Raw genomic sequence first — 20,461 nt, 5'->3', positions numbered from 1 at the left:
GATTATTATGCGTGCTCTTCTGTTTGACCCTTTGATCCTAAAGGGTGTACGGAATTATTCTTTTGATACGTGAGAGAATGCTCCTTAAAAAATAAGCAGATTCCCTCAATTATCACTTCTAAGCATTTTAGGTATTTAGCATAAGTAAACCATGTTCTAAGGTGCTTGGGAAAAATAAAGTCATTGCGATATGGTATTATACATAAGAGATAATCAATTTGAGTTACAATTTAGATTATAGTAATGCCAACATTGTGTTGTATTTAACAAATCGGTCTAGTCTCAATATTTGTGGGAAAGGTAGCCATATATTTATGTAATACACCTTATAGTAATTAATAAAAAGTAAACGATGACTTTTTCAGATATACAAACAGAACTAGCTTTCCATTTTCACAGCTTGTTAATAAATATTTATAGAAAACAAAACTCTTTTTCTTATTTTGTGATCGTAACGATAAATAGGTAAATATAGTTTTTCTATAAAGCGTCTCGATTCAGTGGGGTATCATTCAGTAATACAAAAATGGTCATCAAATACATCGTGCTTATTTCTGTAATAGGCCTCATTTGCCTCGTTGGAGCCTTTGAAGTAGTACCAACTATTGAGGATGGTAATCAACTAAACACATATTATAAGATTTGGTTCGGTAATTTCTAATTCTTTATAGGAATACCAGATCATCTGAATTTTACAACAGCCCCATTCGTAAAGATCGGCCATGGGTATTATTATATTGCTTCCAACACGCTAATGAACTGGTTTGATGCATCAGAATTTTGTCATCGGTTGGGCGCTCAGCTAATATCTTTCGAAACCATTCAAGAATGGGATCTAGTTAATCAGTATCTGTTGAAAAATCGTATATACAATGTGTACTGGACCTCTGGTTCGGATTTGGCCCATCACGGAAAGCATGATTGGTTCGCAATTGGTGAGCCATTGACTTTAGATATTTGGTGTCCGGGGGAACCGAACAATAATAATGGAAATGAGCATTGTGACGAGTTGGGGTACCTTGGAAATGCCTACAATTATAACGTCTTAAACGACAGACCCTGTAAAGTTCCTAGGCGCTTCATATGCGAAAGGTCCTATCCAAAGAAAGCCTCCTTCATTATCTGGTAATAATGTTTATTACAAAAATATTAAAGAACATTAATAGAAAAATTAGAATGTTGATCATTCAAGAATTTAACTACAACCTCATAGAGGTTGGCCTGTGATTCATCATGCCAAAAACCGTATTTGTAGCTCAGTTACATCACACAAATTCTGAAGAGCATTAGCATAGTCAGCCCACGCCAACGAATATCTATTGTGTTAATTATAGCGCCCACTCTTGCGATACTTTATAGACTTCCTCAATCCGCAAGAAAATTTCAGAGGGGTTAACACCAGACAAAGCCAAGCAACAGTCGTCTGGGGGGACGACAATCGAACAAACCGACTGAAAACCACCCCTCAAAATAGCAACAGGACATGGACTTCCAAGGGGAGCCGGCGAAATTCCCAGTACTCCCCGGCCGGCGATTCCGGGGGACTAGGTAGCCAGGGGTTACTGTCACTGTTTGGTGTCCAACAAATTTATTTACCTCAGGCGAATCTATCGTATCAACTTCGATATTGCCGTGTGTGTGGAGATAGCAGCAAATTAAATCTGAGAAAAATTCAATGTGTGTAGTCTGTCCAGGTCTTTTATCAAATCAGAATCGTTGCTGCAGGAAACTTAGTTGCTGGAATGGCCGAACTTCTGTCCCGCGAAAAGGAACTCTTCAAGATAAATCAGGAGCTCAATCTCCTGACCCTCAGTTCCGCCGCCGAAGCCATGTACCCAAGGGATGCCAAGGGATCACCCGCATCCACGGCGGTGGTGCCGCGATATGCCACCTTCCAGAAGCACAAAGGTCCGAGCAGCCTGCTCCGGAAGAAGGGGGTGACCACGACGCCCACGAAGCCTCTTCCTCCTCCACCTGGTAGAGCAACCACTTCGCCACAGCCCGAGACGAGTCTGCTGACCAAGTCCAAGCCGGCCGACTGGAAGCAAACCAAATCCGCAGCCGCACCCACCTCTCCGACCACCCGCACTGTATCCAAGTTCAGCACCTTCACGCGGGATGTGAGCAGCAAGACGGCCACGTTTGTCAAGTACCGGAATCCCAACTTCAGCGAGAGTCCCTCGCTGGACGAGCTGCTGCGCAGCGACGCCGAGGAGGCATCCCGGAAGCAGGAAGTCGTCGAGGTGGAGGTCACCCAGAAGCGGGAGAGCACCACCGTCGTCAATGGGCAGGTGAAGAAGCAGGTCACCAAGGACAACTTTATCAAGTGAGTGGGGGAAGCTACAAAATGGGAATATTTACAAAAATTATTATATTAAGATCTTTCCTAGAAAGTATTATAAAGGTGCGTGCGCATTCCCGCTTATTCCTTCTACATTTAAAAAGTTATTTTAAGATATAGGGATTATAATCTTTGAAAGTATGGAAGACATTCAATTCATCACATTTTTTATTCAGTCCAATTAAAACTGTTTAATTGCTTTAAAAAAGTTCTTTAAAAATATTAGGATTATAATCTTTAAATCTAAAAAACTTTCATTTGAATCAAGGCAACCTATGTATATAATCTTTTATATTTCTCGATTTAGTCGGATTTAATCCAATTATTCTTCTCTCACTTAAAAAGTTCTTTAAAAATATTAGTATTTTAATCTTTTAAAGTAATGAAGACATTCAATTGAATTAAGGCAATATAGGTATATATTTTTCTATGATCTGCAAAAAGTTTACAAAATTTGGAAAATTGTAAAATTCATAATACATTTCGTAGATTTCTGAAGGCCAAGGTGGCCATCCTGGAGGAGGACCACGCCCACCATGCCGGCGAGTTGACCCGCCAGAAGGAGCAGCTTGAGCTAGCCCTCGAGGCACAGCGCAAGTCGGAGAACCAGCGCGACCAGGCCATCAGTTCCAACAATCACCTCTCCGAGCAGCTGATGCGCGTCGAGCGGCAGTGCGAGGATGCCAGCCGGCGGCAGAAGGAGCGGCAGCAGGACTTTACCATCCAGCAGCGGGAACTGGAGCAGCTGAGGCGCGATGCCAAGGTCTCGAGGCAGACGACCATGAACCTGGAGAACCGGCTGTCCCGCGCCCAGGAAGATGCGGACACGGCTCGCCTGGAGGTCAAGCAGCTACGCGAGGAGCAGCGCGACCAGCTGGAGGTGCATCGCAAGGAACTCAAGCAGCGGGACAGCCGGATCCGGGCACTGAAGCGCCAGCGGGGCGACCTGCTAAACGCCTACAAGAAACAGCTCTACATGATCGACAACCTGAAGCGGCAGACCAGCTGCCTGGAGCAGTCGGCGGCCATAGGATTCGGCGAGAAAGAGTTCAACAAGGTGCTCGAGTGGAATGCCAAGACGTAGGCTGGGCATCTAAGTTAAGCACATCACAGCAATGTAAATAAGTGGAATGTAATCACATTTTATGGTCTCACTCGTACATACAAGTCCCCAAGCAATCTCGTTTCAATTAGCCGGGTGGGTAACTCAATTAGTTAGAATCCTTTTGCTCGGTTGGCGGGTATAAAAGCCGGGGATTCGGCTTGGATTGCCACAGAAACCTCCGGCATTCAGCAGCACTTGGACCAGCCTTTGCACACTGCCCACGACGCCCAACGAAAACTGCAAGATGGCTCTGCGATTCACGCTCACTCTGCTCCTGGTCACGATCCTCGTCACAGCCATTCTGCTGGGCTCCAGCGAGGCTGCCTACAGGAAGCCTCCGTTCAACGGCAGCATCTTCGGCAAGCGCAGCAGCCTGGGTAAGATCAGATCCTCCTGAAGATCAGATCACTTCTATAATTCCTTCCAGACTACGACAGCGCCAAGATGAGCGCCGTTTGCGAGGTGGCCATGGAGGCGTGTCCCATGTGGTTTCCCCAGAACGACAGCAAATAGGACCACGCCCTGCAGCTCCGCCTCCAACTCCACCTCCAAGAACTGATATCGAGACTACTGACGCACCAGTCGCATTCCTGCGGCTGAATGGGGAAATGCCGGGGACATTAGAAAAGTCATGTATAAAATTTATAGTGTAAGCCGTGCATATAGATACATAGATCTTATGCCATACGTATACATATACAATACTCAATAAACTTACAGCACTGCTTCGAAAACTCTTGAAATCTTCTTGAAAATATTCTAGTAGATACCTGGCTGCGATTCGGCAGCCCTTGCACTTGAGATACAATGGGATTAATGATAAAATACAGTTTGATGATCGCTTCTAGTGGGTCCTGGGCACTCGGCCACGTCCCCGATGCCTCAGTTCGTTGACATGCTTGCGCAGATTGGTTATGTATTCCGTCATGGAGGAGGTGAGGGCCTGAAAAGGATGATTCATCAATCAAACTGGAAGAGAAGAAGATTTATCAGCACTCACTGCATCCAGGACATAGCGAGGTATGTAGCCCTTTAGGTCCAGGCAGAGCACCCATTCCACGATGCAGCTGTCCGACTTGCCAACGATTTCGCGAAAGGCAAACCCGCTGACGATGTTCTGACCCCTTGTGTACTTGGACGAGGGTGGAACGCCAGCATATTGCACACTTATCGCCGAGGTAACCCACACCTTGTCCTTGGTCTTGCCCACGCTGGGTGGATTTGGTTTTGTCATGGTATCTGCTTCGCCATCCAGCTTGTCCTTGGCGTCCTCGAACTCGTCCTGCTCCAGTGGCGACGGCTCCTCCTCAAAGTTCACAATGGGACCCAAGCTCTTGGCGCCCAAGCTGTTGCCCAGCGTATCGAAGGGAGTCGGGGCTGCTGCTGCCTTGGTTGAACTGGGAAACGTGGCCTTGCAGCTGGACACGCTGCTGGGCAGCAGTGGGGTGTGCGAGTCCCCGTCCGAAATGGTGCTAACACTGCCCTCGCAGGAGCGATTCAGGCTGCTGCCGCCATCATCACTGCTCAGCTGAGCCGCCTCGTCGTCGTCGCAAATCTTGCCGTTGTAGAAGAGACGGCAGGAGCGCAGGTTCACGAAGTCTCGGCTTTTCACCATGCCTCCTCCGCCGCCAACAGATACCTGGTAGGTAATATCGGTGTAGGAGTTGATTTTCTGTAACGTATACAAAATATTAACAGGGGTTCTTTAGGAATCTATTAAGCTGCCCACTCACTCGCACTATTTTTGATTCTAGAAGAGCGGGATTCCACTTGGGACAGTCTTCAATGCGATAGAATAGATCTTCCATCAGCGCCTTTGCAGGATACTTTATACGAGCCTGAAGAATACATCTATTAATATACGTCTAATAGCTTAAGCACTCCTCCCAACCCACCGTCAACTTGTAAATCTTTCCAATCTTTTCCCGCTGAGTGCTGTGTATGGTGTCGCCCTTTTGGTTGACCTTCTCCACCTTCCAATCGCTGGACTCGATGATCTCATAGGCCTTTCGCAGGCAATCCAAGCCCATTTGGTTGTACTCCTCATCCTGAAATCCAAATGAGTAAGAACAATTAGTAGAGCAGAAAAGACTCCAAAATCTACCGTTGCCATCTGAACAGACTTTACTGTTCCATCCACTCAGCATCTTATATAGTCGCCAGGCCTATACAGACATTAAAATGCGCATTCATGAATAGCTTACCTCCTCCTCCTCCTCATCGGAGTGGTGAGCTGTGTCCAGGGGTGAGTAGAAATCAGTAACACTTTGCGGAGGCCTTTCGTGCTCTATCAAAATCGCCGGCTGATCCATGGGGGTGCGATCATTGGAGGTCATCGCTTGAATAAGGAATACAATCAATAGGTAATCTGATTTCTGATGATGGCTGATCTTACTTCGGAAATAGTGTTGCGCATGACGTTCTTGGGGAATCACCCTGCAATCCAGGAACCAGGCTTCTCCCCAAGCGAGTATGAACGAGGTTATTATAAGGATGACTTCGAATACTTGTTGCTTGGAGTCCAGCCACTGAAAAAATAATATGATGTTAGTTAAAATTGAGATGGTAAGTTTATTGATCTTACATCGAACACAAACACCTTGGAAATCAGGAACAAACAAGACCCACTTGTAGAGAGCTGCAAAGATTAAGTAATATTCCGTTAAATTTAATATATATTTTTAAGAAATTCTATAACCCACCGCTATGATGGACCAGTGATTGATGTACAATATGGCGTAGAAGAAGATGAGCACCACGAATCGGCAGATGGCAATGGCCACCACATCGAAGAGCGACTTGTAGATGGTGTACTCCACGATCTGTTTGTGGAAGGCAGTGAATATATTGTCGCCGTTGATCTGCAAGGCAAAGTGAATGAATGAATAACCTTATATCCGTGATTCATGGGATCATATATCATACCACAATGCAAATGAGCCACAGAAGGGAAACGAAGACCAAGTCGAAAGTGACGAAGAGGCAGAAGAATCGCCGCACCACGGACATCCTGCCATCGGACATGTAGCCGGCTAGGAACTCCTCCGTAATCAGGTTGATGGAATGTGATCGGGCTGAAATCGGTTGAATATCTTTATGGTTTGAATGGAACTATAGATTTATCCAGTGATTTGTACTCACACATATCGTACTGCATGTTGTAGGCGCTGTTTCCCTGCCGAGCATTGGACAGGATGAGCTGGGCGGTACTACGGACATCATTTGGATCCATTCGAGACATGGTTGGTTAGTTTATAATTTAGCTCATGTCTTGAGTGCTTAAAACGGAAGTACAAAAGTTATAAACTATTGGAAAAATCACAAACCTCAACATACCTTTTCCCATCCAACGTAAATAGACTTGGCGATCCCAAAAACTAGGTTTCGAATCTGGAGCAGAAGCTATTCTAGTTATAGATTGCGGACACTTATAGATTATTGATACGCACAAGTGACTCGTCAGCTTAGGTTCTTTGTTTTTTCTCGGCTATAAACAAATCGTATCATATCAAATTGCAAGAACCCGCATAATTGGCAAGCAACAACTCCCTATATTTAGCAATTCCTACTTCATGATACAAATTAACCCCTAATACTAAGAAAACCACAGCTGTTTCCGGTTCAAATATTACTAATAATGTTATATTTGTCCTAGTTTTTCATTTTTTAATAACACTATCTGAACAAAAGGAACACCGAATGCAAAAACAGCTGTTTAGTGGGTGGCACTTAGAGAGCGCCGAAATACCAATTGCCTAAAAAATACCACAACCGCGCGCGTAAGATATTTGAAACTCGGTAATCTTCAAAACTTTATTTACAATCTCTTTTTAATTACTTAAGTGTATTGATATAATTTTAATGTCATCATAGGGCTTATCGGTTTTGGGATTAGCCTTTGAATTGCAAATGTTGAGAACCACTTCCATACCGCGGTAGACTCGTCCGAAAACCGTGTGCTTATTGTCAAGCCAAGGCTAAAAATGGGGTTTAATTAGTTATACCATCCAAAATTTAAGAATATATCCCTACCGTGGGCAGGACTGTTATGAAGAACTGGCTGCCATTCGTATTCGGACCCGCATTCGCCATGCTAACTGTGTAAGGACGATCGTGCTTCAAACTTGCCACGAATTCGTCCTTGAAGTCGCTTCCCCAAATGGATTTTCCGCCCGTTCCCGTTCCCGTGGGATCGCCAGTCTGTACCATGAAGCCCTTGATCACGCGGTGGAAAATGTGGCCATTGTAATACCTATTAAGAAGGTGTGATTAAAATCTGAGTCAAATTGTTAGTTAAAAATCATACCCATTTTTCGCATGAACACAGAAATTCTCAACTGTTTTCGGAACCTCCTTGAAGAACAACTTTATGTGGACGTCACCTTTTGTGGTGTGCAGCACCACGTTCTCGTAAATACGTTGCACGACTAGAATAGATCAAACATTTGGTATTAAATTGAACTTGAAAGATCACATAAGGATAACCTTCGTCTTGAAATATGGTTAGCGTGCAATAAAAAATGGGTTAGTGGTTAGTAAGGGACTACACGAAGTAGAAAGGTCACAGCCAAGTACCTGTGGCCTCGGGCACTGCGATAATGTCCTCCTTCGAAGGCTTCTCATTGAATATATCACGATCCACATCCTGCAGATCCGAGGGCAATCTTCGGCTGAACAAGTAGAAGCGGTTTTTTCTAAAAAAAAAAGAAATAATAATTACGAACTTAAACAGTTCTGTAAACTAACTTGTAGGCCGTGCAAAAGGCTGTTGGATCGTTCAAAATATTCTGCAGCGCTGGGTTCTCACTGGCCTCCTGTTCCATGGTTATGGCAGCCTTTTGTCGCTTGATTCTCCCCTGGAAAAGGGCCACCTGCAGGGGCCGTATGTTGTCCGTTTTCCCCAGAATGGTGACGCAGCGATTCGTGACCACATTGATCACCTTGATGCCCAGCATCGTGGGGTAGAGCAGAAAGTTGCCAGTGCTGTCGAACAGAATGTTAAGGGTGGTGTTTTGAGCCGTCTTCTCCAGATCCCGCTCAGCTGCCATTCTGCAAGGGGCATACAATTAATATCCAACTAATAGACAACTAGGTACCTTACCTTCTGCCAAACTCCATGTTGGGCAAAGCGTGCTGCGTCTGCTGCATTTGGGTGTAAGTGGAGAGAGCTTCATCGAACACCCGGATCAACTTGCCCGTATTGAACTGAAAAACGCGCACCTTGCGATCCGTGGAAATGGCGGCAAAGCGCTTGCCATCCGGCGTGGCCGCCAAGCCGGTGACTTGGGTCTTTTGCTTGGCGAACTCAAAGAGGCCTGTTAGATAAACGATTCTAGTTGAATATGAGATGAGGTAACTATATCAGCGAACCATACTTGTGTCTAGTTTGGAGTCAAAGCTGACCAGTCGCTGGGGAAAGCTGTAGTCGTGCTTGGAGTTCTGCCAGTACTCCAGAATGCCATTGCGATCCACGGAAATTACTGTCTCCATGGCGACGTTCAAGCACATGGCCACCACTGGCGCGGAATGAAGCTTCTCCAAGGTGTGCAGGACTTCTCCGCCTCCCTGGCCATCGTAGATGTGAATGCGGCTGCTCTCCGAGTCCGAACTGAAAGGGGATTCTACTTTACTCTCCAGTCTCTTGGGTTTTTATTAACCTCTTACATGGCCAATCCCTGCACCGCATCTCCTGGCCCATTGATCCACTCGCTGCACTGCGGGGTGAAGCCCAAGCGAATGATGTTGATCATGTCAAAGTTGACCACATCGAAGACCTTGGCCGTCTGATCCGTGGCCGCCGAGCAGAGCAAGGTGCCGCTATCATTGGCGGTTAAAGATTTAATGGGCACCAGATGGCTGCGGAAATGCTTGACGAACTCAATGCCCAGCTCGCCCTTCTTCCAGAACTTGATGTGCCCGTCCAGACTGGCGGTGACCACGAAGTCCGTCTTGGTGGACACCAAATGGGTGATCACGTCGCGGTGCATGTAGCTCCTCTCGTAGCTCTCGGCATTGGGCAGGTTCTCCAGGTAGATGTGCTCGTAGGGCAGCACTATTTAGGGAATTATTTATAAGTTATAATGCGTAAATGGAGGATGCGGACTTGTGGTTACCCTTCTTCTTCTTGGCCGGCACAGGAGCGCTCTGTTCGGAAGGCATTGGTCCTATCCAGGCGTCCTCCTCGGGGGCCTCCTCCGCCTGCGGTGCATCCTCCTCCTCCGGCGCACTGCGCTTTAGATTTAGATCCTCTTTATCGCTCATTTCTGGGATAATATTGTTTTCAATTTTTTGTTATTATTAAGGTGGTTCAAGAAGTTAATCGATATAAACGTGAGTTTTGGTGATATGAACCAGATCATTGAACTTTCTACTGGTTCGATGTATTTAAATAAGAGCGGGAACTTTTTAAGGAAGATATTTAAAACATTTTATGATTACAAAGTGTAAGTGAAAGTAAAGCATCCGTGGGATTAACAATTAGAGGAGAAAAACACGAATAAAAAAAGAAGCGAAGCTTCTTCAAGATGCATAATTTCGATAACTATTAGCAATCGCCATCGATTTTTGCCGCCAATCAGCTGGTTTTTTGCCAGGTGAACGTCTGTCGGCGCTTCCCCGCGAATGCCTCGCGCAATTTCGCATTCACACAAATTGCAAACACAACAAGGCACGGAGATTTAAACAAATTAATTGTATATAAAAACGCCAGCCCAGCGATGCAGAACACAGCGGACGAGGAGGGCGCGACGCCCAGCCGCGCGGCGGGGGGCGTGGCCAAGGCCGGGCCGGCGGACGGCGACGATGGCGGCGGCGGAGGAAGCGGTGGAAGCGGCGGTGGCAACAACAACAACGTCGGCGGCATCATTGTTTTGAGAGCTGCGCTGGGAGAGAACGAGACGAGAGCGGTAATCAATAAATGGCGGGTTCGCGAGGGACAATTCGTGTCGGCGGCCCAGATCCTGTTTCTCTACCAGCCGGTGGGCGAGGATGGGAAGCCAGGAAAGGGCTCCTCCTCCGCCTCCTCATCCACCATCCAGAAGTACAAGTCGCAGCGCGCCGGAGTGGTGAAGAAGCGGCTCCGCAAGGACGGGGAGCTGCTCTCGAAGGGGTGAGTTTGGGGGTGGTTTTCGGGGGGAATGCAATTATGCAGCCGTATACACACTAACCGATCCCCTCCCCCTCCCCCTCAGGGATGCCATCCTGGAGTTGTCCGAGTGCATACACACCACGGTAATCAAGGACATGTGCGCGGACTGCGGAGCCGACTTGCGTCAGAACGAGAATGTGAGTATATCGAACCACCCTACTGAATTATTAAACCACCCTCTCCCAAACAGGGACAAACATCGGAGGCCTCGGTGCCCATGGTGCACACCATGCCCGATCTCAAGGTCACCCAGAAGCTGGCCCAGAAGCTCGGGCACGACGACACCCGCCGCCTGCTGGCCGACAGGAAACTGGTGCTCCTGGTGGATCTCGACCAGACGGTGATCCACACCACCAACGACACGGTGCCGGAGAACATCAAGGGCATCTACCACTTCCAGCTGTACGGCCCGCATTCCCCGTGGTACCACACGCGCCTGCGCCCCGGCACCGCCGAGTTCCTGGAGCGCATGTCGCAGCTCTACGAGCTCCACATCTGCACCTTTGGGGCGCGTAACTATGCGCACATGATTGCCCAGCTTCTGGATCCCGATGGCAAGTTCTTCTCGCACCGCATTCTGTCGCGCGACGAGTGCTTCAATGCCACCAGCAAGACGGATAACTTAAAGTGGGTTACTGGAGTCAGGGAATCTTGATTTATACTATTAAAATTACTATTATTGCAGAGCTCTGTTCCCGAACGGCGATTCCATGGTCTGCATCATCGATGATCGCGAGGATGTGTGGAACATGGCCTCCAATCTGATCCAGGTCAAGCCCTACCACTTCTTTCAGCACACGGGCGACATTAATGCCCCGCCGGGCTTGTCCAAGCACGAGCTGGATGGCGAAGGCGTTGACTTCAAAGGTTAGAGCTTGAAATCCCTACCAATCTTCAATAACACATCAATTAATTTCCCCCAGAAATTACCGAGAAGAAGGAGGACAAGGACAAGGTGGAATCCAGCAGCGAAGTGAAACCAGAGGACGCCGATAAGGGCGACAATACTGTGTCGAGCACAAGCAAAGATGATGAGGGCAACGAGGAATCGGTGGACGTGTTCGAGGACCCCGAGATTTCCAACTCTGCTGCAGAGGGACCCAAAGACCCGAGTGACAAACTAAATGGCAAGACCATCGCCGAGGAAGTCATGGTCATAGACGATAGTTCATCTGGCTCACCAGATGCTGAGAAGGCGGCCAGCGATGGCGAAGACGTAGTTGTTATTGATGAGAATTCCAAGGAGAGCACAAGCACAAAGGCGGAGAAGAATCCACTGGTAGAATCCACTACTTCACCAGAGGAGGAGGAGAAAAGCCCGACCACCGAAGAGGAGGACGTCGCCACCACGTCGAAGATCACGCCCAGCATTCGACCACCGATCGAGGGGCAGAAGCAGATAGAGATCGAGGACCCCGACGACTATCTCCTTTATTTAGAGGTCATACTGCGCAACATTCACAAGCGATTCTACGCCATCTACGACGAGACCACGGAGATACCAGACCTCAAGATCATCGTGCCGAAGATCCGCTGCGAGGTGCTGCGCGGCAAGAGCCTGGTGTTCTCCGGCCTGGTGCCCACGCAGATGAAGCTGGAGCAGTCGCGGGCGTACTTCATCGCCAAGAGCCTGGGCGCCGACGTGCAGCCGAACATAGGCAAGGAGATCACGCACCTGGTGGCGGTGAATGCGGGCACCTACAAGGTCAACGCCGCCAAGAAGGAGGCCGCCATCAAGGTGGTCAATGCCAACTGGTTGTGGACCTGCGCCGAGCGCTGGGAGCACGTGGAGGAGAAGCTCTTCCCGCTGGACCGCAAGGTGCGCAACAAGGGCCGCCAGCCACCCGCCCATTGCCACAGCCCGGAGCACGTGGTCAACTACAGCGAGCGCTCGGAGATCTCGCCGTCGAGCAGCAAGCAGCAGGAGGAGCAGAGCGGCAACTTCCGAGAAACTCTAAACCCGCTGCTGGTCTTCACCAACGCGGACATCGAGTCGATGAACAAGGACTACGAGACATTCTTCGAGTCCGACTCGTCCAGCGACGAGGGACCCGTGAACTTTGGTGAGAGCTTAAGTTATAACTAAACCACGTGGCACTAACTTAATTGAAATATTTAAATTAATTCCAGAAAATCCACCGATGGACAAGAAGCTGCTGAAGCGAAAGCGCGAGGATGATAACTCAAATAGAGCCCACGACTTTTTTACGCGGAGCGAGGACGTGATGATCGGAGCGCCAAACGTTATGGAGTTTGATATCAGCTCGAATGAAGAGGGCGATGGCGATGCTGATGACAATAATGAGAAGGAGGATGATGACGATGAGATGCCCAGCGCCAAGTTCCGACGAGGTTAGTGGTTATCCATTAAGTAATTTTACACTTAACTGACAATTAAATGTTTCAGGAGAAGATCTGCCTTCCGATCTAGAAATCGGATCCGATTCGAACAGCGAGAAGGACCCGGAGGACGAGGACGACGGCGAATGGAACATGATGGGCGCCGCCTTAGAGAGGGAGTTCCTCGGCCTGGAAGACTTTGACCTATAGAAATTCCGCAACCAGACACATTGGAGGCCTGCTGCTGCCCGGCCACTCAAGACACTTTAGTTTCACTGCAAGGGTTTCGGCGCTGGATAGACTTACGCTTAGGGTCCGCACTGTATGTATTAGCTGTTAATATGTACTTTTAAAGTAGCCTGTAAGAGAGATCGATCGCACATCGGCGGGCCGCCCGGGCTCCTTTAGGCGCAGTGAATTTTTGAATCAAAAACTCTCATTCTGATCTAATGTAAATTGAAGCCTATACTGTAAATGTTTTAAAAATAAATTCCGTTTCAGCGGATCTAGCATCTAGTGTTTAACTTAGAGTCGAATGTACACCACACACACACCAGTAGCAGTTGTTTATTGTTTGCGTTGTGTTTGTAATACAAATCCACATTAAACTTGAACAAATATACTAGTAATTCCCACAAGCAGAAGTGTTTCTCCTTCGCTACGTTCGGTTGCGGGCCCGCTGCTCCTTGAAGCGGCTCACCCGCTTCTTGGGGGCATGCGAGTCGATGAACTTGCCCTGCGGCAGGGGCTCCGGCTCCTTGGGCTCCTTCTCCACGAGGTCGTGCATGACCTTCTGGTAGGCACTCATGTCGCGCAGGTCGTCGTCCAGGGTGCGCTCCTTTTTCTTTTGCTTCCTGCCCTTCCTTTTCTTTGGCTGCTGGTTGACGATGTGGGGCTCCAGCTCCACGGCCTCCTTATTGCGCAGTATTGACTTGGTCACTGATTCGGGGTCGGTTGATTCTTCCTCGGAGGCTGTTGGCTTGGAGAACTGCAAAAGGAAGCATGTTAGTCTCCATTAGTTTCCATTTTTGTTTTATCATAGTATGCCATGAATTTTCTGATTTGTTTAATTCAATTCTATGTGAAATAAATTGAATGTTTTTCTAATTCATTTCGAATTGAATGAATAAATTAATAATTTTTATGAATTTTCCAGATTTTTGTTTGTGTTTTCTTTTGAGAACGAAAGGTGGAAAATATTTAACAAATCAATGGTAACTGCTTAGTAAATAAAATTCAGGCAGATTTAGTCACAAAATTATGGCCCTTTCGTTTAAATTAATTCGGAATTCATGCCATTCATTCATTCAATTCTATTAAACTCAAAATTCAAATTGATTTAATTCTAATAAACTCAAAATTCAAATTCATTCAATTCTATTAAACTCAAAATTCTAATTAATTCATTCATATAAAAAAACTTCAAAATAATTCATTGAATGCATTCACGCAGGGCTCTAGTTTCCATCCTGGGTTTTTTTCTATAATCTTACCTGGCTTCTGGGATCTTCATAGGCGGATTCACGGGAAGCTTCGCTCATTATGGGCACTTTAACCTGCTCCTCGCCCTCGAAGCCATTTACATAGATGGGAAACGAAGGGTTGAGCTGAGCCAGGTCCTTCTCATACTTCTCGTAGAAATCTCCTGGGCTTGCAGGTATGGCATCATCTTGATCACTTTTGGCAGAAGGCACAGCATCGGAATGTGTGAAACTAATGTGTAGGGTGTTAATACGTCCAGTGGACTCTTCCAGAATTCGATTGAGCAGATCAAAGTCCTGGACACTCTGATTCTCCTTCACATACTCAATGTTTCTCTCGACTTTTTGCAGGATATTGGTTACTTTTTTACTCGATGTTGGCGGAGGAATCGCTGGCGATTTGACTGGTTCGTCCAGCTTTACAACATCCCTGGAGTTCTTTTTCGCATTGGGCAGCATTTCGGCCACGGTTTCCTCCCTTCTGAACTCCAACTTTTCGTCGGCGAGGGCAAAGGAAATGCGGCGTTTGTTTGTGCTGGCTTCAGGTACGATTTCGGGCTCCTCTGGCGGCGGTTCGTTTTCATCGACCTCCTCCTGCTCCTCCTCGCTGGCCTCCGCCTCCAGTTCCTGCTCGAATATCATGTCCTGCAGGTCGTCCTCCAGCATGACCACCACGTTCATCAGGTGAATTAGCTCGTCGCTGATGAAGTTCACCTTTTGTATCTTGCGCATCTTGGCCTTGAGCACCTGCAGTTGGGCTCTGAGGAAGGGCTCCCGCTCTTCGCTGGGCAGCAGGGACATCTGCTCCCTAATGGTTCGCACCTCTTCTTCCTGGTCACCATCATCATCCTCGTCAGAGTCGTCTGATGTGGGTTTCTCTATTTCCACGGGGTCTCTAGTGCCTGCAATACGTTTCTTGGCCGAAGGAGCTTCTGTTGCTCCGGACATCAGGCGGCGCACTAGGTCATCCGTGGTTTTCAGGCTTTCTTCTGCTTCGGAGTTGAGTTCTTCCGCTTCATTCTGCTCCTCAGCCTCCAGCTTCTTCCAGAGCTCCGATTCCTGTTCCTGGCTTAAAGTCTTGGCTACATTTTCGTTGCTTGATTCTTGGGGTGCTGATTCCACACTTAGCAGCCCTTGGAGCTGCTCCTCGTTGATATTATCGGGATCTAGGCCCAGTTCCTCCATCATCTCTCGCTCCTCCAGCTTCCTCAGCACCTCGTCATCGCCGCCTGGAGGTTCTGCCTGCCGTTTGAGGCGCTCCTTTTGCTTCTGCTGCCGCACACGCTCCCTGTGCTCCGTCATCCACTGGTTGTGGGCCACCTCGTTGAAGTCCTCCACGATCTCCACCTGATCCCCGCTGGGCACCGCTCCCTCCGCCAGAGGAGTACTCAGTTTGTTTCTATGGGTGGTTAAGTGTAAACATAACTTTTCCTCGATTTAAGTAACCCCATCCACTTACTGCCAGAGATCCGACTCGACTTCCAGCTTCTTCAGCTGCTCCTCGGCCAATCGCAGGCGGTGCCGGCAGATCTCCTTGGCCTTGTGGGCCGAGCAGGCGGAGAAGTAGCCCTCGTAGTGGCCCACCAGCAGCTCGTTGGTGTGGATCAGCTCGCCGGGCATCAGAGCCTTCCGTCCGATGGGCACCATAACCTCCACGCTGAGCTTCTGGGCGAACAGGTCTAAATTCCGGATGGTGCTCTCATTGTCCCTCTTGAAGGCCTGCCAGCGCTCCGTTTCACCGGCGTTCTTATCGAGGGCCTATGGTGCGGGGATATTCCTTAGTAAGTTTACTTAAATATAGTAATAACTATTAAAACCTGTAGGAGGGCATCTTCGCGCCGGTCCATTTTTTGTTGTTCGCTTTTAGTATGACCTTTTTTCGGTTTAGGTGATTTCCTTAATTGTTGAGCCCAGACCGCCAAGTTTTGAATTTACTTACAGTGGGCATCAAATAAGAACGACAAATGCAAAATATTCAATTGCAAAATACGTCGAGAATGAATTTAAGTCAATTTATACGATATCGTATATTTTCTTCTTATCTTATATATTCAAAATTAACGAATTAAAAAACTGAAACGTTCTGTTGCCTTTGATTGATTGTCAATGATTGATCATAATCATATTTCCCTTTTTTAAAATATTATTTCTTTGAAATTAAACATTTGACAATATTGAAAAGAACGACTTTTTTGGAAAAAATTGTAAATGGTGTATAAGTAATATTCAAGAAATCTTTAAGGTCGATACATCTTTAAATATGTGATGTACATATCTAGTATATTTGTTTCTACCATTTTAAAGGTAAATGATTCTTTTTAGCACCTATATTTGAAGTCCTTTAGTTTTATAAAATCAACAATTAGTAAACATTACAGGCTGTCGATCTATAAATGTATTCCATAATCTTTCCCACAAGTTCCAAAGTTGCTTCTACTGTTTGGCAAACAATGTAGATAAGAGCAGATAGCAGGCGAGCGCTCCATATGTGAGATAATAAATCTGCGACCCCTACAGCCAATTTCAATTTGTTGATAACCAATCTCCGACCACCATATGTTGCCATTCGATAAGGGGGCTTCCCGTTTTTTTCAAGAGCACGCTAAACACTTACGGATAATTACGAAATTGCAATGTGATTGATTTGAACTTTATTAGGCTGCGGGCATTTGCTAAACACAAGCTCACTCGTAAATATTGAAAACGCATCCCGGATTAACGGGTTTCTGCCTGGACTAAGTCACATGGAACAGATTGCTTCGTGGGGGGGATGGCGTTTTTTGGGGCGTTATAGTTCGGCTAGTTCACATTCATGACCTGGGGACATGGGCTTCCGGTTGATTGAAAAACGGTAGTATATACATAGAAAATATACAGGGGATAAAGCTTTAGTTGTCCTACGATCCGTGCGCCTCAGTTGCGATTGGAAGCCGAGCTTCCGAGCACGGGAAAGTTCTTGGTTAAATCATGGGCCTGCTGGTGGCCCTGCAAGTCGGCGGTGATGAGGACCTGCTTGCAGACCTTGCAAACCTCCAGAGTGGGCACGGATTTGCGCTGGGCGGGCGAAAGGCTGTTCAAGTGTTGCTTGTGCACTAGATAGAGTTCCTGGGAAAATAATTATTGTAAGATTTAGTAAGTAAAAGGTTTATTAACCAAAATCCTCCTACCTGTTGCTTGCTTATATCTGGCAGCATGGCCAGCAGCTCCGGAAACAGGTTGTTGAAGGAACTCAGCATGGCGCACTGGCAGTGCTCGTAATACGCCTGTCCGGAACAGGATCCGTCCCGGAACTTGGACGACAGCATGCGAAATTCGTTCAATGCCTCTGGGGTCTTGAGTAGCTCCATGACCTGGTCCACCAATTTCTAGAGGGGAAAAGAATAGCTTATTAAATAAAGTGATATATAGAAAGGCTTATCCCTCACCTGATTCCTAGATCCTGTATCTGGTGGATCGGTGTAGCTATACGAGCTAGGTACAATGTTATAGGACTCGCCCAGCGAACTGGTGAACGTGAGATTGTTGGGCAGCTTGGCCACCGAGTTGACCGTCACATTGGACACGAATCCGGGTGGTGGCTTGAGCGGTCCGCCAGATCCCAAGCCAGGAGGCGCACGAATTGGCGTGGGAGGAGCTCCATTCGCCTTCGGTTCGTTGTTATTGTTCTTCTCCTTCTGCTTGCCCGTTTTCGGCTGATTGGGCTGATTCTCCTGATTATTCTTCTTATCCTTGGGTTTCTTATCCTTCTTGTTTGCCTGCTGCTCCTGGACATTGTTGTTTGTGGCCTTGGGAGCTGGTCTAGCTGTAGGTGTGGGCAGAACCGGTGCAGGTGCCACCTTGGCCTTGCGGTTCTCCAGCTCCCGCTGCTTCTTCTCGTTGGTTGGCTTGGACCAGTTCAAGGAGGCACTCGGTCGGCTGGATCCACTGGCACTTGGGCCCAGGCTGGGAAATTCAGAAGCAGTTAGCTTGGGCGCACTCTTCTTCAGCGCCTCCTGGCGCGCCTTGGCCTCGTCCTCCTCCTTCTGCACCATTTGCAGCTTGTGGAAGGTGCTCGGATTGGCCACCGACACGTAGTCGTCGGCCAGCGACCGGTGCTTGGCGGAAATATTCGTCATGGGCACAGCAGAGCCGCTGGGCAGCATGTCCTCCTCCAGGTTGCGCAGGTTCTTCTTGTTTCCCTTGCCCGGCAAGGCGGGAAAGTCGAGCTGCGGTGCGTTGGCTTTTTTCGGAGCAGCTGCAGCTGCTGCTGCTGGACGATTGGAGACATGCAGGAGCATTCCATTGCTGGCTGCTCCACTGCGACTGGCGGTGGTGGGTTTCTTGAAAACGGCTGCCACGGGATGCTGCGACTGGGCAGCTCTGGCGGCCAGGCTGCTGGGTGCGCCAGCTGGGCCACCTCCGTTTCCCCCTCCCAGGGCCGGGAAATTCTCTTTGGTCCGCGCCAGACCCGAGGTGCCGCTGAGATTGCGCATCGAGGGCGGCGGCGGTCTAACCAGCGACACGCTGGGCGCCGTGGAAGCGCCCCGCAGAGTGGGGAACTGCTCCTCGTTGCCGGCATCGATGCTCACATGGCGCTGGCTGCTCGAGGGCAACTCATCCAGGTAGTCGTTGTGCTCCTCGTTCCTCGCTCTCATATTGGCTATGCCCTGCTCCGTCTGTCCGCTGCGTCCGCGCGGTCCCAAAGTAATCTCCAGCTGCAACGTGCGCGTCTGCTTGGCCTGCTGCTTGTTGAGCGACTTGCCATGCACATTCGCCACATGAGCCTTGTACTCGATCTCGTTGCGAAAGGCGCCCACGAACTGCTCGGTGGCGCACTTGCCCTCCTCGCAGAGGAAGTGCTCCTGCCGGAAGTGGTCGGCCAAGTCCGCGTAGTCGTTGTAGAACTCGTTGCAGCCGTCGGCGTCGCAGAAGTGGCAGAAGTAGTGCTCGCGCCGCAGATGCCGGAACAGCTCGTCGCGGTCCAAGTAGCGCTTCTTGCAGTACTCGCACAGCGGGTGGCCGCGGTGCGACCGGTTGTCCGGGTCGCCCTTGGTGTTGTGCAGCTGCAGCTCCGCCTGCGTGTAGCAGCGGCGCTCGAAGGTGAAGATCTTGAGCGTCTCCACGCAGAGGTCGCAGTACAGCAGGCTGTGCTCGCTGCGCACGTGGTTCCGAAGGCCCTGGAAGGTTCTATACGGAGGGGAGTCGCATCTGGAATGTAAGCAGAAGTGAGGAGAAGGAATCGCAATGCTAAATGGGCTACTAACTTGGGACAGGGATGGTCGAGCAGCTTGAAGAACTGCTGCTGAATCTCGGCGCTGCAGAAGCCGATGCGGTACTTCTTGCTGTAGAAGTCGGAGCGGTTGTTGGCCTCCAGTTCGCGATAGGGCAGCTTCTCCAGGGTGAAGAGAACCTACAGGGAATACTATTAGAAAGGGGTGCTCTTTAGAGATTAAGAGGGACTTTACCTTAGAAAGGACATGCCGGCAGATGGGGCACTCGTTCTGCTGGCACAGCACCCGCATCCGCGTGGAGCACTCGTAGCAGACGGGGTGGTCGCAGTCCCCGATGGAGTAGATGTCCACATTCTTGAAGCACACCACGCAGGCATTGTCGTCGATGCCCACCGTTTGGTTCTCGGGGGTCTCCTGCTTGGTCGCAGGATGCTCCGCGGGTGTGGAACTGGGCACTCCCGATCTGGGACGGCGGTGGTAGGACGGCCTGGCCGCAGATCTCGGCTTTCCGTTCTGCATTTCTCCAGAGACTTCGCTGAGAATTCGGGGGGCGAGGGGCAGAATTACTTGTTGCCAAGGGCACTTGGAAATCGGAGCGCAGAGGCTGCTCGCTGGTGACTCGGTTGGGGGTTCTCGGATCCCGGGGCTTCTTCGCCTGCACTGGCTCACTTCGTCAGCGGAGTCAGTCGAATTGGGGGAAATAATTGCAGTGTAACACGAGGGCAACGCAACACGCACACGACGAACGAAAAAGAAAACTCTGAAATTGGGAAACCTGATGGGAGATGGACCTTTGGCGATAGTGAATCGATAACGATAAAATAAGGTATGTTAAGT

The 20,461-nt window shown here is 48.7% G+C and overlaps 7 protein-coding genes across 8 annotated transcripts; 3 read left to right on the top strand and 4 right to left on the bottom strand.

Annotated features, from left to right (window-relative positions):
• Window positions 1-1,582: 1,582 nt before the first annotated feature.
• Window positions 1,583-3,440, top strand: LOC108069667 (testis-expressed protein 9). Its single transcript, XM_017159835.3, has 2 exons — window positions 1,583-2,326; window positions 2,831-3,440. The coding sequence occupies exons 1-2, from the start codon at window positions 1,743-1,745 to the stop codon at window positions 3,423-3,425; spliced, it is 1,179 nt and encodes a 392-aa protein (XP_017015324.2). The 5' UTR covers window positions 1,583-1,742; the 3' UTR covers window positions 3,426-3,440.
• A 227-nt stretch (window positions 3,441-3,667) lies between these two features.
• SIFa (neuropeptide SIFamide) lies at window positions 3,668-4,012 on the top strand. The gene is made up of 2 exons (XM_017159836.3): window positions 3,668-3,823; window positions 3,874-4,012. The coding sequence occupies exons 1-2, from the start codon at window positions 3,691-3,693 to the stop codon at window positions 3,957-3,959; spliced, it is 219 nt and encodes a 72-aa protein (XP_017015325.1). The 5' UTR covers window positions 3,668-3,690; the 3' UTR covers window positions 3,960-4,012.
• A 54-nt stretch (window positions 4,013-4,066) lies between these two features.
• Start1 (Steroidogenic acute regulatory protein-like) lies at window positions 4,067-7,158 on the bottom strand. 2 transcript variants are annotated; one of them, XM_070212900.1, is made up of 12 exons: window positions 6,896-7,158; window positions 6,783-6,836; window positions 6,588-6,724; window positions 6,372-6,520; window positions 6,149-6,307; window positions 6,031-6,084; window positions 5,842-5,974; window positions 5,651-5,784; window positions 5,342-5,494; window positions 5,180-5,284; window positions 4,447-5,118; window positions 4,067-4,389 (listed from the first exon to the last, which is right to left on the bottom strand). In XM_070212900.1, exons 3-12 carry the CDS (start codon window positions 6,685-6,687, stop codon window positions 4,291-4,293), a joined length of 1,758 nt encoding a protein of 585 aa, XP_070069001.1. In that variant the 5' UTR covers window positions 6,688-6,724; window positions 6,783-6,836; window positions 6,896-7,158; the 3' UTR covers window positions 4,067-4,290. The 2 variants fall into 2 exon arrangements, with proteins under 2 accessions (XP_070069001.1, XP_017015322.2); XM_017159833.3 differs by having other exon boundaries at window positions 6,783-7,158.
• Window positions 7,159-7,240: 82 nt separating this feature from the next.
• Window positions 7,241-9,758, bottom strand: LOC108069649 (peptidylprolyl isomerase domain and WD repeat-containing protein 1). Its single transcript, XM_017159803.3, has 9 exons — window positions 9,560-9,758; window positions 9,111-9,498; window positions 8,822-9,054; window positions 8,548-8,761; window positions 8,193-8,495; window positions 8,022-8,140; window positions 7,753-7,873; window positions 7,479-7,698; window positions 7,241-7,423 (listed from the first exon to the last, which is right to left on the bottom strand). Exons 1-9 carry the CDS (start codon window positions 9,705-9,707, stop codon window positions 7,277-7,279), a joined length of 1,893 nt encoding a protein of 630 aa, XP_017015292.2. The 5' UTR covers window positions 9,708-9,758; the 3' UTR covers window positions 7,241-7,276.
• Window positions 9,759-10,078: 320 nt separating this feature from the next.
• Window positions 10,079-13,438, top strand: Fcp1 (RNA polymerase II subunit A C-terminal domain phosphatase Fcp1). The gene is made up of 7 exons (XM_017159831.3): window positions 10,079-10,554; window positions 10,637-10,730; window positions 10,784-11,220; window positions 11,279-11,460; window positions 11,517-12,656; window positions 12,724-12,945; window positions 13,001-13,438. The coding sequence occupies exons 1-7, from the start codon at window positions 10,163-10,165 to the stop codon at window positions 13,141-13,143; spliced, it is 2,610 nt and encodes an 869-aa protein (XP_017015320.2). The 5' UTR covers window positions 10,079-10,162; the 3' UTR covers window positions 13,144-13,438.
• On the bottom strand, window positions 13,367-16,377 carry uri (unconventional prefoldin RPB5 interactor). Its single transcript, XM_017159832.3, has 4 exons — window positions 16,232-16,377; window positions 15,874-16,172; window positions 14,427-15,813; window positions 13,367-13,921 (listed from the first exon to the last, which is right to left on the bottom strand). Exons 1-4 carry the CDS (start codon window positions 16,259-16,261, stop codon window positions 13,592-13,594), a joined length of 2,046 nt encoding a protein of 681 aa, XP_017015321.2. The 5' UTR covers window positions 16,262-16,377; the 3' UTR covers window positions 13,367-13,591.
• Window positions 16,378-17,048: 671 nt separating this feature from the next.
• LOC108069669 (E3 ubiquitin-protein ligase ZNF598) lies at window positions 17,049-20,420 on the bottom strand. Its single transcript, XM_017159837.3, has 5 exons — window positions 19,859-20,420; window positions 19,658-19,803; window positions 17,840-19,601; window positions 17,582-17,779; window positions 17,049-17,519 (listed from the first exon to the last, which is right to left on the bottom strand). The coding sequence occupies exons 1-5, from the start codon at window positions 20,141-20,143 to the stop codon at window positions 17,328-17,330; spliced, it is 2,583 nt and encodes an 860-aa protein (XP_017015326.2). The 5' UTR covers window positions 20,144-20,420; the 3' UTR covers window positions 17,049-17,327.
• Window positions 20,421-20,461: the final 41 nt, after the last annotated feature.

The sequence above is a fragment of the Drosophila takahashii genome, chromosome 2R (assembly GCF_030179915.1).
Source record: "Drosophila takahashii strain IR98-3 E-12201 chromosome 2R, DtakHiC1v2, whole genome shotgun sequence".
Lineage (NCBI taxonomy): Eukaryota > Metazoa > Arthropoda > Insecta > Diptera > Drosophilidae > Drosophila > Drosophila takahashii.
This window is presented reverse-complemented; position numbering and strand designations above follow the sequence as displayed.

Excerpts from the sequence above, each read along its gene's own strand:
- LOC108069667 (XM_017159835.3), top strand. The coding sequence starts at position 1,743 with ATGGCCGAACTTCTGTCCCGCGAAAAGGAACTCTTCAAGATAAATCAG. Across the intron at positions 2,327-2,830 it reads ACCAAGGACAACTTTATCAA|ATTTCTGAAGGCCAAGGTGG; the intron begins GTGAGTGGGGGA and ends TACATTTCGTAG.
- SIFa (XM_017159836.3), top strand. The coding sequence starts at position 3,691 with ATGGCTCTGCGATTCACGCTCACTCTGCTCCTGGTCACGATCCTCGTC. Across the intron at positions 3,824-3,873 it reads CGGCAAGCGCAGCAGCCTGG|ACTACGACAGCGCCAAGATG; the intron begins GTAAGATCAGAT and ends AATTCCTTCCAG.
- Start1 (XM_017159833.3), bottom strand. The coding sequence starts at position 6,687 with ATGTCTCGAATGGATCCAAATGATGTCCGTAGTACCGCCCAGCTCATC. Across the intron at positions 6,308-6,371 it reads TGTGGCTCATTTGCATTGTG|ATCAACGGCGACAATATATT; the intron begins GTATGATATATG and ends TTTGCCTTGCAG. Across the intron at positions 5,785-5,841 it reads TGCGCAACACTATTTCCGAA|CGATGACCTCCAATGATCGC; the intron begins GTAAGATCAGCC and ends TCCTTATTCAAG.
- LOC108069649 (XM_017159803.3), bottom strand. The coding sequence starts at position 9,707 with ATGAGCGATAAAGAGGATCTAAATCTAAAGCGCAGTGCGCCGGAGGAG. Across the intron at positions 9,499-9,559 it reads GCCGGCCAAGAAGAAGAAGG|TGCTGCCCTACGAGCACATC; the intron begins GTAACCACAAGT and ends TTCCCTAAATAG. Across the intron at positions 8,762-8,821 it reads TGACTCCAAACTAGACACAA|GCCTCTTTGAGTTCGCCAAG; the intron begins GTATGGTTCGCT and ends TTTATCTAACAG.
- Fcp1 (XM_017159831.3), top strand. The coding sequence starts at position 10,163 with ATGCAGAACACAGCGGACGAGGAGGGCGCGACGCCCAGCCGCGCGGCG. Across the intron at positions 11,221-11,278 it reads AGCAAGACGGATAACTTAAA|AGCTCTGTTCCCGAACGGCG; the intron begins GTGGGTTACTGG and ends CTATTATTGCAG. Across the intron at positions 11,461-11,516 it reads CGAAGGCGTTGACTTCAAAG|AAATTACCGAGAAGAAGGAG; the intron begins GTTAGAGCTTGA and ends AATTTCCCCCAG.
- uri (XM_017159832.3), bottom strand. The coding sequence starts at position 16,261 with ATGGACCGGCGCGAAGATGCCCTCCTACAG. Across the intron at positions 16,173-16,231 it reads GCGAAGATGCCCTCCTACAG|GCCCTCGATAAGAACGCCGG; the intron begins GTTTTAATAGTT and ends CCCGCACCATAG. Across the intron at positions 13,922-14,426 it reads ATGAAGATCCCAGAAGCCAG|TTCTCCAAGCCAACAGCCTC; the intron begins GTAAGATTATAG and ends TTCCTTTTGCAG.
- LOC108069669 (XM_017159837.3), bottom strand. The coding sequence starts at position 20,143 with ATGCAGAACGGAAAGCCGAGATCTGCGGCCAGGCCGTCCTACCACCGC. Across the intron at positions 19,602-19,657 it reads CTCGACCATCCCTGTCCCAA|ATGCGACTCCCCTCCGTATA; the intron begins GTTAGTAGCCCA and ends CTTACATTCCAG. Across the intron at positions 17,780-17,839 it reads ATACAGGATCTAGGAATCAG|AAATTGGTGGACCAGGTCAT; the intron begins GTGAGGGATAAG and ends TTTCCCCTCTAG.